Source organism: Chiloscyllium punctatum, chromosome 20 (assembly GCF_047496795.1).
Source record: "Chiloscyllium punctatum isolate Juve2018m chromosome 20, sChiPun1.3, whole genome shotgun sequence".
NCBI classification, from domain to species: Eukaryota; Metazoa; Chordata; class Chondrichthyes; order Orectolobiformes; family Hemiscylliidae; genus Chiloscyllium; species Chiloscyllium punctatum.
In genome coordinates, this window is record NC_092758.1 from 29,442,774 (window position 1) to 29,458,059 (window position 15,286).

The following is a 15,286-nucleotide window of genomic DNA, read 5'->3' on the forward strand; positions in this document are numbered from 1 at the left end:
GCTGTCATGATATGAGAATCTTCATTAAATCACAATTAGCAATGTCTATTCCACACTCTCTCTAGCAAACTCTTTCCCAACCCTAAAGACTTAACTTTATAACGGTTGTTGAATATTAAAACAGTTTTATACAACACTGTGCCATGAGTGGACGCAGCAGCTGTTACTGGTAATGTATATGTCACAATGATTGCAGTGATTGTTAGATGTTCAGCTAACTACTGGGGTATTGGAATCATGCCAACATTAACACTGTCCCATGTAAAAAAGCATGAGTATAGAACTACAGTACAATAAAACTTCATGAGCACAGAGAGCAGTGCATCTATGAAATTTATAGATATGAGCTTAACTTTGGATACAAGTAATTTACTCATTTTCACTGACCAAGCAATTGCAAATGTGACTGATTAGAAGTTCATGAAGTGCATTTACAGAATTAACCCAAATATCTGAGTGAAGTAAGTGATAGTTATCCTCAGGAAATGAATGCAGGATTAAATTACATTACATTACAGTGTGGAAACAGGCCCTTCGGCCCAACAAGTCCACACCGACCCACCGAAGCGCAACCCACCCATGCCCCTGCATTTACCCCTTACCTAACACTACGAGCAATTTAGCATGGCCAGTTCACCTGACCTGCACATCTTTGGACTGTGGGAGGAAACCGGAGCACCCGGAGGAAACCCACGCAGACAAGGGAAGAACATGCAAACTCCACACAGTCAGTTGCCTGAGGCAGGAATTGAACCTGGGTCTCTTGTGCTGTGAGGCAGCAGTGCTAACCACCGTGCCACCCACTTTTTTTAACAGATAATACTCATTAATGGGACTTGCACCACTCTCTAATGAGAACCTTGTTACGAGTCCTGAACTTAATTGGCAAATGTGATTTGTTACTCCCAATATTGTTCGATTCTCCCAATTTCTTTTTGCCATCTCCCACATTATTCGGGGACTGGGAAGATTCTTCCCATTGAATGTGAGGGATAAGAGTCTTGCTATAATCAAGCATCAAGCATTATCATGAAGATGACACTTCCCAGGAAAGGAACATCACCCCAGGCACAATAAATACCAGACAAACTGAAAAGAGTAACTTGCATCCATATCATTCAAAGGCTTCAACACTTCAGACATATGCAGAAACTGATGAAATGCATACACAGAAACTGATGTCAAGTCCTAATGACCCAATTCATAATTCAAAGAATGTACTATTTGTGTGCTTTTATTTTGTGTTTGTGCCTTAGGAGAAAGAAATCATCCCTGATGAATCCTTGCTGAACAGAATTCAAGATGCTGTTGTTCATATGGACACATGGACTCAACTAAAAGACAGCACTGGGTTGGAAAATGCATATATCATAGATTTTTTTCTGGCTTTGACATTGTGTAACACGGTTATGGTTTCCACAGCAACACAACCAAGGCAACGAGTAAGTCGATTCTATTTTGGTTAATTTGCTACAGTTTATTCTATAGATGCATTTAGCAGGAGGAAAAAGATAAAAAGGTGTTTGGTTTCTATGGACACTGCAAATAACCTGAATATTCTGTTGAAAATTGAAGATTGAATTTAACAGTAAATGGCCCAATATAACATGTTCTGAACACTGTGCCTCCAGAATAAGAAATATACTAAATTCTAATGTCTGCAATTCAAACCAAATGGTAAAGTAGCACTTCATTTTCAGCCACTTGATTACATTGTGCATTGTTACTCTGTGAGTAAAATTAACCACTTTTTAAGAAGGTAGACTGAATTACATTTCAAGACATGAGAAAACTTGGTTCAGATTTTAACAAGGTAGTTCAAGCTGTCCTCTTGCAGTTGACATCTGAATTCTCTTTGTTTCCAGTTTCTGGTGTACTTTGTAGTGGCTAGGTCTAAATAATTGATCATTTTCTATTGGTTTGCACTGGTCAGAAACTTTAATTTCCATGCATTGTCTCTGAATCTCAGGACTTATCTTTTTATCTCTCTTTCTTAGCTGCAAGTGTCAAGTGTAATCTTGTCAATTGAGATCAAGGTTTCCTCCTTGACACTTTCCCCCCAAAAAATGTAGTCATCCTTAAAGATCTGCATCAAATTAGATACATTTTTAAATCCCCAAGCTGATCTTTCAGAGCACTATTAAAAGTTTTTTAATAGTGCTGGCTTCTGTAACCTGGTTGACGACAATTTAGATTTGGAATTTTATGTTAACTTTAGTATACAGCTTCACATTTAGAATTTACATACAAAGGGAAAAAACAAAGAACAAAGAAAATTTACAGCTCAGGAACAGGCCCTTCGGCCCTCCAAGCCTGAGCCGATCCAAATCTACTGTCGCCCAATTCCTAAGCATCTGTATCCCTCTGCTCCCCACCTACTCATGTATCTGTCCAGACGCATCTTAAATGAATCTATCGTGCCTGCCCCTACCACCTCCTGCTGGCAACACCTTCCAGACACCCACCACCCTCTGTGTAAAGTACTTGCCGCGTGCATCCCCCTTAAACTTTCCACCTCTCACCTTGAAAGTGTGACCTCTCGTTATTGAATCCTTCACCCTGGGGAAAAAAGCTTATCTCTATCTACCCTGTTTATACCCTTCATGATTTTGTAGACCTCAATAAGGTCCCCCCCTCAATCTCCTATTTTCTAATGAAAACAAACCTAACGTACTCAACCTTTCTTCATAGCGAGCACCTTCCATACCAGGCAACATCCTTGTAAACCCTCTCTGCACCCTCTCCAAAGCATCCACATCTTTTTAGTAATGTGGTGACCAGAACTGTACACAGTATTCTAAATGCTGCCGGACCAACGTCGTGTACACTTTTTTGACATGACCTGCCAGCTGTTATACTCAATACCCCGTCCGATGAAGGCAAGCATACTATATGCCTTCTTGACCACTCTATCCACCTGTGCAGCAACCTTTAGGGTACAATGGACCTGAGGTCCCAGATCTCTCTGCTCGTCAACTTTTCCCAAGGCTCTTCCATTTATTGTATAATGTGCAAAACTTGCTGATCACACCAACAGTGCCCTCTTCCAGATCATTTATGAATGTCACAAGCAACAGTGGCCCCAACACTGATCCTTTTGTCGCCTCTTACTGTTGAAGGAAGTTTGCTTCTCAATTTGATCATCCTTCATAAAAAGCTGTTCTTCAGGAAATTGCTTTTAGCCTTAGAGAGCTATTTGATAGATTATGCAGAAGTTAACAGAGGCAGTGATGCTGAATCTGGAGGAGTTGACTCCATCTGTCTTCACCCCATGAGTCAGTTATATAAATCAAGTCTGAGTTCCTATCTGGTTAAATGATATCTGCTATCTCTTAATCAGGAAGGTAGATTAGACCTTTTCTGCTTCCTGTGTGATCTACAAGTGCTTTTCAGCACTAGGACCATTTTCCCTTCAGTAATAAATTTGCCAAAAATGTAAATTCATTCAACATTTGGAAATTCAGAAATTCTGCAGTCAATGAAATATTGCACAAAAATATTTGTTGCATTTTTGTCCCCACCAACTTGATTGCCACATCCTTTTGCAGTTTTGCTGCTTGTACCTAGGTGGTAATAGCTAATCATCCCCTCCTAACCTTTAGTGTAATCATCTGTGGGCACAAGATCCAGTTTATAAGTATGCAGATGACACAAACACCACCACCATGACTGACTCCAGAGCTGTCAATTGCTACTTCATCCTAACACTGGACAAGTTTTAGACAAATCCAGCTTCCTGACAGACCAAACTGAAATGACAATTAAACAGAAGATCATAACTCCTCTTTGTGCTTATTTTTGATAGTTCTTTTTTCTTCTCTTGTTTCTTCTTCAATTCCTTGCCTTTACATTTGAACAACTGCCATTCTACCAATTACACCCTTTGCAGGCATATCTTTACTTGTCTTGTTACTACATCCTTTGGTTTTTTCTTGCATGACATTTTTGTTACTTGATCTCTTCAGCTATCCAGGAGAAAGTGAGGACTGCAGATGCTGGAGATCAGAGCTGAAAATGTGTTGCTGGAAAAGCGCAGCAGATCAGGCAGCGTCCAAGGAGCAGGAGAATCGACGTTTCGGGCATGAGCCCTTCTTCAGGAATGAGGAGAGTGTGCCAAGTAGGCTAAGATAAAAGGTAGGGAGGAGGGACTTGGGGGAGGGGCATTGGAAATGTGATAGGTGGAAGGAGGTTAAGGTGAGGGTGATAGGCCGGAGTGGGGGTGGGGGTGGAGAGGTCAGGAAGAAGATTGCAGGTTAGAAAGGTGATGCTGAGTTCGAGGGTTGGGACTGAGACAAGGTGGGGGAGGGGAAATGAGGAAACTGGAGAAATTTGAGTTCATCCCTTGTGGTTGGAGGGTTCCTAGGCGGAAGATGAGGCACTCTTCCTCCAGCCGTCGTGTTACTGTGGTCTGGCGATGGAGGAGTCCAAGGACCTGCATGTCCTTGCTGGAGTGGGAGGGGGAGTTGAAGTGTTGAGCCACGGGGTGGTTGGGTTGGTTGGTCCGGGTGTCCCAGAGGTGTTCTCTGAAACGTTCTGCAAGTAGACGGCCTGTCTCCCCAATATAGAGGAAGCCACATCGGGTGCAGCGGATGCAATAAATGATGTGTGGAGGTACAGGTGAATTTGTGGCGGATATGGAAAGATTCCTTGGGGACTTGGAGGGAAGTAAGGGGGGAGGTGTAGGCGCAAGTTTTGCATTTCTTGTGGTCGCATGGGAAGGTGCCGGGAGTGGAGGTTGGGTTGGTGGGGGGTGTGGGCCTGACAAGGGAGTCTTTTCGGAATGCCGATAGGGGAGGGGAGGGAAATATATCCCTGGTGGTGGGGTCCGTTTGGAGGTGGCGGAAATGACGACAGATGATATGATATATATGGAGGTTGGTGGGGTGGTTGGTGAGGACCAGTGGGGTTCTGTCCTGGCAGTGGGGGAGGGCTCAAGGGCGGAGGAGCGGGAAGTGGAGGAGATGCGGTAGGGAGCATCGTTGCTCACGTCTGGGGGAAAATTGCGGTCTTTGAAGAAGGAGGCCATCTGGGTTGTTCAGTATTGGAACTGGTCCTCCTGGGAGCAGATGCGACGGAGACGAAGGAATTGGGAATATGGGATCTCCCATCCACCGCCTCCAACCTCATAGTCCCACAACCCCGCACCGCCTGTTTCTACCTCCAGCCCAAAATCCACAAACCTGACTGCCCCGGCCGACCCATTGTCTCAGCCTGTTCCTGCCCCACTGAACTCATCTATGCATACCTCAATACGGTCCTGTCCCCCTTAGTCCAAGAACTCCCCACCTACGTTCGGGACACCACCCACACCCTCCACCTCCTCCATGATTTTCGCTTCCCCGGTCCCCAATGCCTTATCTTCACCATGGACATCCAGTCCCTGTACACCTCCATCCCCATCACGAAGGACTCAAACCGTCCCGTTCTTCCTTTCCCGCCATACCAACCAGTACCCTTCAACTGACACCCTCCTTCGACTGACTGAACTGGTCCTCACTCTGAACAACTTCTCTCTCCCACTTCCTCCAAACCAAAGGAGTAGCCATGGGTGCCTGCATGGGCCCCAGCTATGCCTGCCTCTTCGTAGGATATGTGGAACAGTCCATCTTCCGCAGCTACACTGGCACCATACCCCACCTTTTCCTCCGCTACATCGATGACAGTATCAGCGCTGCCTCGTGCTCCCACGAGGAGGTTGAACAGTTCATCCGCTTTACCAACACCTTCCACCCCGACCTCAAATTCACCTGGACCATCTCAGACTCCTCCCTCCCCTTCCTAGACCTCTCCATTTCTATCTCAGGCGACCGGATCAACACGGACATTTACTATAAATCGACCGACTCCCACAGCAACCTGGACTACACCTCCTCCCACCCTGCCCCCTGTAAAAACGCCATCCCATATTCCCAATTCCTTCGTCTCCGCCGCATCTGCTCCCAGGAGGACCAGTTCCAATACCGAACAACCCAGATGGCCTCCTCCTTCAAAGACCGCAATTTCCCGCCAGATGTGATTGACGATGCTCTCCACCACATCTCCTCCACTTCCCACTCCTCCGCCCTTGAGCCCCACCCCTCCAATCACCACCACGACAGAACCCCACTGGTCCTCACCTACCACCCCACCAACCTCCATATACATCGTATCATCCGTCATCATTTCGCCACCTCCAAACAGACCCCACCACCAGGGATATATTTCCCTCCCCTCCTCTATCAGCGTTCCGAAAAGACCACTCCCTCTGTGACTCCCTTGTCATGTCCACACCCCCCACCAACCCAAACTCCACTCCCGGCACCTTCCCCTGCAACCACAAGAAATGCAAAACTTGCACCTACACCTCCCCCCTTACTTCCCTCCAAGGGATCCTTCCATATCCGCCACAAATTCACCGACACCTCCACACACATCATTTCTGCATCCATTGCACCCGATGTGGCCTCTTCTGTATTGGGGAGACAGGCCGCCTACTTGCGGAACGTTTCAGAGAACACCTCTGGGACACCCGGACCAACCAATCCAACCACCCCGTGGCTCAACACTTCAACTCCCCCTCCCACTCCACCAAGGACATGCAGGTCCTTGGACTCCTTCATCGCCAGACCATAGTAACACGACGGCTGGAGGAAGAGCGCCTCATCTTCCGCCTAGGAATCCTCCAACCACAAGGGATGAACTCAGATTTCTCCAGTTTCCTCATTTCCCCTCCCCCCACCTTGTCTCAGTCCCAACCCTCGAACTCAGCACCACCTTCCTAACCTGCAATCTTCTTCCTGACCTCTCCAACCCCACCCCCATTCCGGCCTATCACCCTCACCTTAACCTCCTTCCACCTATCACATTTCCAACGCCCCTCCCCCAAGTCCCTCCTCCCTACCTTTTATCTTAGCCTGCTTGGCACACTCTCCTCATTCCTGAAGAAGGGCTCATGCCCGAAATGTTGATTCTCCTGCTCCTTGGATGCTGCCTGACCTGCTGCGCTTTTCCAGCAACACATTTTCAGCTCTTCTGCTATCCAGCCTATTATGGTCTTCCCTGTTTTTCCTTCTAATCTTTCTATACCTTCCCTTGCACAAAGTCTATTACAACTTAACCGTTTACTGTTCTGATGAAACATTACAGACCCAAAATATTAATTTTGTGTCCTTCTCCACAGACATTACTGACCTGCTGAGAATTTCCAGCATTTTTTAATCCCTGGCTTCCTGTCCAGGTTTAACTCAAGAGATGTACCACATTTCTATTCTGTTCAACCCTGAACTTACTTCTAAATTCCAATTCTGATTCATCAACAATCATGACAACTTCCACTTCTTTAATGTTACATGCTTTCATCTCTATATTTCCACCATAATTTACCAAATGTCTAAGGTAAGCAAAAAGACACATCAGTCATTTTATAATTGATGTGAGAGCTGGGTAAATCCTAACTTTGTTGAAAATTCTTTGGACAAATCAACTTTTTTAAGTTGAGATTTATTTATCTCATCCAGCCTTTTGTAAATTGTAAGTCCTTGTCATTATGGCTGATGGGGTGGGGGGGTTGTACATTGTTGTTTGGCATAATGACCTCTACATTGCAGAGGCTGAGCACCACCTCTCAGGCACCTCCTTCAGTTTCCTCCTGGATTATGATGTCACTATCAAATACCAGGCTATTGCGTCGACAGCGGCGACTAATCTTGTGATGTCCCCTTCACTGTTTTCAAGCTCATTTTCCCTAGTCCCATATAGCCCACTTCTCCCTCCTTCCCAAAATCAGCAACCAGGGCTGCCCAGGCAGGTCAACTGCTCCTACTCCACAGAACGCATCTCATCCTACCATGACTCAAGGTTTTTCTTGCCTTGTCCAATCCCTTCCTATTTACATAAGTGATTCTTCTGACTTTATATGCAAGTTTCAGAATTTACAGTCCTAGGATCCAGCCGCCTCCTCTTCACAATGGATGTGCAATCCCCATGGCGTGCCCAACTCCCATCATCTGCTTGTTCCTGAACCATTTTCATCCATCGCCACTCTCCTCCCCATCGCACTGTTTGGGGACCCTGCAACCTTAAAGCATCAATATTGAGTTCAGTAATTTTAGAGTTTGAGTACCTTCTCTTATGTCCCTACCCCAATCCCCACATACCACGCCGACTAGATATCCCAACCTAATCTAGTCCCATTTGCCAGTACTTGGCTCATATCACTCTCAACCCTTCCTATTCATATACCCATCCAGATGCCTTTTAAATATTGCAATTTTACCAGCCTCATCACTTCCTCTGGTACCTCATTCCATACACGCACCACCCTTTGCATGAAAAAGTTGCCCCTTATGTTCCTTTTATATCTTTCCCCTCTCATCCTAAATCTATGCCCTCTCGTTCTGGACTCCCCCACCCCAGGGAAAATACTTTATCTATTTATCCTATCCATGCCCCTCATGATTTTATAAACCTCAATAAGGTCACCCCTTAGCCTTCAACGCTCTAGGGAAAAACAGCCCTAGTCTATTCAGCCTCTCCCTGGAGCTTAAACTCTCCAATGCTGGCAACATCCTTGGAAATCTTTTCTGAACTCTTTCAAGTTTCGTAACATCCTTCTGATAGGAAGCAGACCAGAATTGCACGCAATATTCCAAACCAATGACCTGTACATACGTCCCCATTGGTAGCTTTTCTTTCTCACAGGCTTCGTCGCCATTATCCATTCCTTTGTCTACTCAACTATTTTCTCTCTCTCTGACCCTCACCTCTCCCTATCGTTTCTCTTTCCCTTCCACCTAATCTTCAGCATGTGTACTCACCTTTTCCTACTTGTAATCCGTTCTGAAGGTGGGTGAGTGGACCTGAATTGTTGACTCTGTTTTCCCTCCAAAGATGCTGCCAGGCATGCTGAGTTTTTCCAGCAATTTCTTCTTTTGTGCGTCTTAAATCATGGGATTATTTGTACGCTGCTAATCGTAGTTAACATGTTAAAAATCTATTCACCACCCAAACCACCACTTCTGCTTTTAACAGGAGCAAGATGGGGAGAAATGTTGTGCCTCATTGTGATTCACCATTTCTTATTTAACTCTTGATGATTATGTTTCATACATCTTTAGAAACCTGACAACTACAGGAAAGCAAAACTTTTCAGGATCTAGGGTTGTAAGCACCTTCTTCCATCTCTTAGGTACATTCAGAAGACCTTTCTTGAAGCCCCCAAGTACCTGACAAACTGTTAACCCTGGTAATCAGGTTGATGTCTGTGCAGGAAACCTCTCTGTGATTGTACACGCAGAGTTAAAGTAATATTATCATCTGGAAAACTCCACTTTTCTAATCTCCTATGCACAATTGCACTCCACTGGTCCTAATAGATCCAAAAATGGTGTCATACCCCTCCCTCTTTCCTACTCTACTGAATCAGTTTTCATATATGCAGACAGATTTTTTTCCAGTGGCAGAGACAAGGAAGTAGGTCACCCATGTATACATTTTGCAATGGTATAAACCCATGATCAGAGGAGAAAATATCAAAGATAAATTGCCATAGGTTACACAATTAACCAGATAGAGACAAGCTGTTTTATCTGTTCAAAGTAGATCATGCTGTCAAAGGCAACATTCTGATCAGTTGTTTTAAACTTCTAGGTATTATCTTCATCCTTGTCAAAAACTTCCACAAATTCCCAGGAGAAGCTACAGCAGCTATTTCAGAAGCTTAAGCTGACACAAACAAGTTCCATTTCCACACCAAATCAATCAGACTCTGATGAACCAGGACATTTCTGCAATAAAACATCGCTGTCCTCTGAAGTTAGTCCAACTTCTTCATATAGTGCGGAGACTATAACAGATGATGCTGCTTCTAGGTCTGATCTCATCAATAATGTACATGAAATGGCTAACAGTGTTGACAGAGAAGATCACAGTATTCTTGAAGAAGCTGATAAAAATCAAAGCAACTTAGAGTTCTGCTATGAAGCTGAAAGCCCAGATGAAGCAGCCCTTGTGCACGCTGCTCGAGCTTACAATTTCACATTATGGTCTCGAACTCCCAACCAAGTGACTGTGAAGTTACCTCAAGGGGATCTTCTCACTTTTGAAGTATTACATACATTAGCATTTGATTCAACAAGGAAAAGGATGTCTGTAATAGTCAAACATCCCCTCACTGAAGAGATTATCATGTACACAAAGGGAGCAGATTCTGCTATTATGGATTTATTAGCGGTATCAGCCAAAGGTAACAGAAACATCTTTTTCCCTTCTCTCTTATATAAGATTTCCCTCTTTTTAATTGTCCCCTTTTAATTGCAACATCAACCAGTTGAACGTGAACATATTTACATCTAGGATTGAGAATTTTGTTTCAAAGTTGTTTGATTTGGAGCTTAACATCAGTTTGTGTGATCAGATTGACCCCATTTTGGGCCACCTCTTCCTCTGTCAGACCTCTGTAATCACTGCTGATCCATTGGTTCATACCCTCTTCTGCACCTTGGTCCTCCCTCTCACCACCTTTCAATTATTGTACTTACCTACTGTAACTTGAAACTGCTCTTCCTGCCTTTTGCAAGTCATCTCCTTGAGCTATTGCTCACAGCGAGTGCTTGGGAGAGAAAGGTAAATTGGTGGATGTTCAGTGAAAGCAAGAGTCAGGAAGGAGGATGCATAGCAAACCAGGAAGTCTGAGACCAGGATTAGCAGTGACTGGGAGGCTCAGGCCACAGGAGAGGTTGTGAGCCAAAGGGTCAGGAAGCAGGAGGAACCATGAGCTGTAAGTCAGCAGAAAGAATTTGCATTTTCAAAAATAATCTTACAACTCCAAAAATCATTTCACTTATCCAACTCTTCCAAGCAACAACAATGCTGGTCACATTCCCACTCCCATGGAAATACATTATAAATAAAATAATTAAGGTTTAAAAAAATTTTATCTTTCTGCCTCAACTCCTTTTTTGTTTTGTTTCTTGGACCTGACTGGCACTGAATTAACTATTCTAACTGATACATCCTGGTTCATTCGGCACTGCTTAATAATCATTTTTTGATCTCATTGGTTTAAACTCTTTATTTGCATGTCCTGTTCATGCAGGTTTAAGATTCCACATTTAGGTTAACAAGTCATATTAGCTCTCTATTTACTTTATAGTCCAGTGTGATATCCCATACCAAAGCTGCAGGTAACTGTAGCAAGTGGCTGAAAATAAATTCCAGCCCAATTCCAGAAAACTCTCAATTATATTCAAAATGTTCTGCTGTTCTACTTTAGCCTGTCTGTGCAAGTTTGCAGCCATTTTGCTTCTGCAACAAACATCTCTGTCCTATGCATTCGTATATGTCATAGTTTATCACTGTTATGTTAGTGGTCTATAAAGTATTTCAACAAAAGGCTTGCTGCCTTTTTATCAAAATTAATCAATTCCACTTGTGGTGTTTCAACTGTCTGCACTCACTGGTATCATACCAATCCAACACTGTCACAATGCTGTTGTACATTGCTACTCCTCCACCTTTTCCAATTGCACTGTTCTTTTTAAAGACTTTACAGCTTGAATCAGACCAGATTGTAGTCAACTCTCAGTGATGACATTTTGTTTGAATTTACAATTCAAATTCAATTGTTTCATTTCTTCTGTTACATGCATTAGCAAATGGAAATTTTAATTTGGCATTAGACCATGATAACTGTTCTTAACATTTGTTTTAACTCATGATTTGTTTTTTCTTTCAATCATTTCTGTTGTATTTTGATCAGTTATTTGATTATTTCATTTTTTATCCTAAACTTGAAGTATTTATTTTATCTTTAGCACTGTGCTGCCTTTTTTAAAAAGGGCTATTTTAATTTCACTTCTGTCACAGACCTGTCCAATCCATCTTTTTAATTGGTTTAAAATTCGCTGTACAGTCCTTCTCTGTTTGGTCCTAGACTATCTTATCCTGGATATAAATTGCAGTGCACTTGAAAGGAATTGATAGAATCCTTTTAATGATACTTGTCAGTGCAAGTCCCATTCCTCATAATAGCTACAGAGTTTTTGGCCATCTCTAATGGTAGAACATATAACATAGAACTGGAATGGGCCCTTCGACCCATGATGTTGTGCCGAACATGACACTAAATTAAATTAATCCCTTCTGCCTGTCCTTGGTCCATAACCCTCTATTCCTTACATATTCATGTGCTTATCTAAAGGTCTCTTAAATGTCCCAATAATATCTGCCTCCATCATCACCCCGGCCGCATGTTCCAGATTCCTATTACCCTCTGTGTAAAAACTTGCCCCTCACAAATCCTTTGAAATTTCCCCTCTCACCTTAAATGCATGCTCCCTAGTTTTAGACATTTCAACTCTGGGAAAAGGATTCTGACTGTCAACCCGATTTTTGCATCTTTACAATTTGATAGACTTCTATCAAGTCTCCCCTCAGCCTCCGCCACTCAAGAGAAAACAACCTGAGTTTTTCTAGCGTCTCCTTATAACTTATACCCTCTAATCTAGGCAGCAATCTGGTAAACCTCTTCTGCACCCTCTCCAAAGCCCCCATATCCTTCCTGTAATATAGCAACCAGAATTGAACACAATACTTTAAGTGTAGCCTAACCAAAAGTGCAGCAACACATCCTGACTCTTGTACTCAATCCCCTGGCCAATAAAGACAAGTATTCCATATGCCTTCTTTACCACCTTATCTACTTGTGTGGCCACTTTCAGGGCACTATGAACATGAACCTCAAGATCCCTCTGCCAATCAATGCTGTTCCAGGTCCTGCCATTAACATTTGATCTCCCAAAGTGCAGCATCTCACACTTAGCAGGATTAAACTTCATCTGCCATTTCTCTGCCCATATATACAACTGATCTATATCCTGCTGCACCCATTGACAACCTTCTAAAGTATCCACAACTACACCAATCTTTGTGTCCTCTGTAAAGCTACTAACCCTTCCATCTACATTTTCATTCATGTCATTTCTACATATCACAAACAGTACAGATCCCAGTGCAGATCTGTGACCACTAGTCACGGACTTCCAGTCTAAAAGACCACTACCCTCTGCGTTCAATGTGCAAGCCAATTCTGAAGCCACGTAGCCAAGTCACTGTGGTCCCCAGCATCACAGAGCCATTCTTCAACCAATTCAATTCATTCCATGTAATATCAAGAAACAGTCGGAGACACTGGACACTGCAAAGACAATGTGCTCTGACAGCATTACAGCAATAATATTGAATACATATGTCCAGAACTTGCCACACTCCAAGCCAAGCTCTTCCACTACAGTTACAACACTGATTTCTATCTGACAATGTGGAAAATTGCCCAGATATGACCTGTACACAAAAAGCATAACAACTCCAACACGGCCAGTTGCTGCCCCATCAATTTACCATCAATCATCAGCAAAGTGATGGAAGGGCTCATCAACAGTGCCATAAAGCAGCACCTGCTCAGCAATAACCTACTCAGTGACACTCCGTTTGAGTTTCACCAGGGCTACTCAGCTCTTGACCTTATTCTAGCCTTGGCATGAGTATGGACAAAAGAGCTGAATTCCAGAGGTGAGGTGAGAGTGACAGTGCTTGATATCAAAGCTGCATTTGACGGAGTGTGGCATCAAGGCACCATGGCAAGACTGGAATCAATGGGTATCAGGGGCAAATTTTCTGCTACTTGGAGTCATACCTGGCACTTCAGAAGATGGTTGTTGGAAGTCAGTCATCTCAGTTCCAGGACAACTCTGCAGGAGTTCCTCAGGGTGGTGTCCTAGGCCCAAACATCTTCATCTGCTTCAACAATGAACTTCCCTCCATCATAAATTATGAAGTGGTGTTGTTCACTAATGATTTCACAATAGTCAGCCCCAGAAATGTTTCCTGAGATGCATTGTGAGTCAACTTAGAGCACCATGCAATGCGGAGATTCAACAAGGCAGCTCACTACCACCTTCTCAAGGGCAGGCAGGGGTGTACAATAAATTCTGACCAGCTAGCCACACCCACGTCCATGAGAGTTTAAAAAATAATGACAACCCTGTTTTTTTTTAACTCAATGATCCTAAAACCTATGACAACAGTGTCCTACAATCTTGTGGAATTTTATGAGGATGTCAGATTTCTTTTCACCTATTCTTCTAGTTTAAGGATTGAGCATATGGCAAAGTGTTGAGGATAAATGAGACTGTATGGAGAACTTCAGATGGAGCTGATCTAGGGATATGGAAATATAGTACTTGGATTAAACCAATCAGCATAAAATATGCCAGAAGGTTATGATATGATCTGTTGTATTTCTATTATATGTTTTAAAATATCCATTCATTTATTTAGATTGAAAGAGTAGGATTGAAAATCCATTCTTACAATTGTGCCAGTAAAGCTGTTTGGGTCACTTTCTGGAGTTGCAATCAAGTTAACTTGAGATTACCTTCATTCTGCCTTTGGGGAGTCCTCAGTTCTCATATAAGGATGTTGTTAAACTTGAGATAGAGAAAAGATTTACAAGATGTTGCCAGGCCTGGAGCATTAGAGTTACAGGGAAAAACTGAATGGGATGGAATATCGCAGCTGAGGGGTGACCATGGAGAGGTTTATAAAATCATGAGGGGCATGGATAGGGTGAATAGCCAAGGTCTTTTTTCCTCATGTGGGGAAGGCTCAAACTTATAGGGCATTGGTTTAAGGTGAGAGGGCAAAGATTTAAAAAGGATCTGAGGGCTAACTATTACACACAGAGGATGGTGCAAGTATGAAACAAGCTGCTAGAGGAAGTAGTGGAGGAAGGTATAATTATAACCTTTAAAAAGGTAGCTGGGTGGGTACATGAATAGGAACGGTTTGGAGGACTATGGGCCAATGCTGACATATGCGACTCGGTCAGATTGGGATGTCTACTTGACGCAAATGAGTTGGACTAAAGGGTCTGTTTCCATGCTGTATGACTCTATATATACTTGGCAAAATATGATAAAATCGAGAAATGTTGCAGCAAATTGAATTCCATCATACAGGTGTGGACTAGAAATAAGATATTGCACTATAAAAGTTGACAGCCACTTACCTCTTGAGGTATAGGAGTATTAAAGATTTAACCTGTTCAGGAAGTTGGGCTTGTTTTCATTGGAAAAACAGATGTGGATATATTTACATTTTTGAGATTGTGAATGTAATTGGGCAAATCCAAATAAATTATTTGAAAAGTTCAAATACGATGGGAAATGTAATAAAGTAAGAGAAAGGAGTAAGGCAGTGGAACTGGAGAACAAATTGTCAGAAAGGACACTGAAACTGACAGTTTAAT

The 15,286-nt window shown here is 43.1% G+C and overlaps 1 protein-coding gene across 1 annotated transcript in view; it reads left to right on the forward strand.

Annotated features, from left to right (window-relative positions):
• Nucleotides 1-15,286, forward strand: part of atp10b (ATPase phospholipid transporting 10B) — a 258,383-nt gene that overhangs the window by 199,197 nt on the left and 43,900 nt on the right. The window contains 2 exon segments of the mRNA XM_072590568.1: nt 1,257-1,442; nt 9,628-10,222. Coding sequence (XP_072446669.1) covers nt 1,257-1,442; nt 9,628-10,222 — 781 coding nt within the window.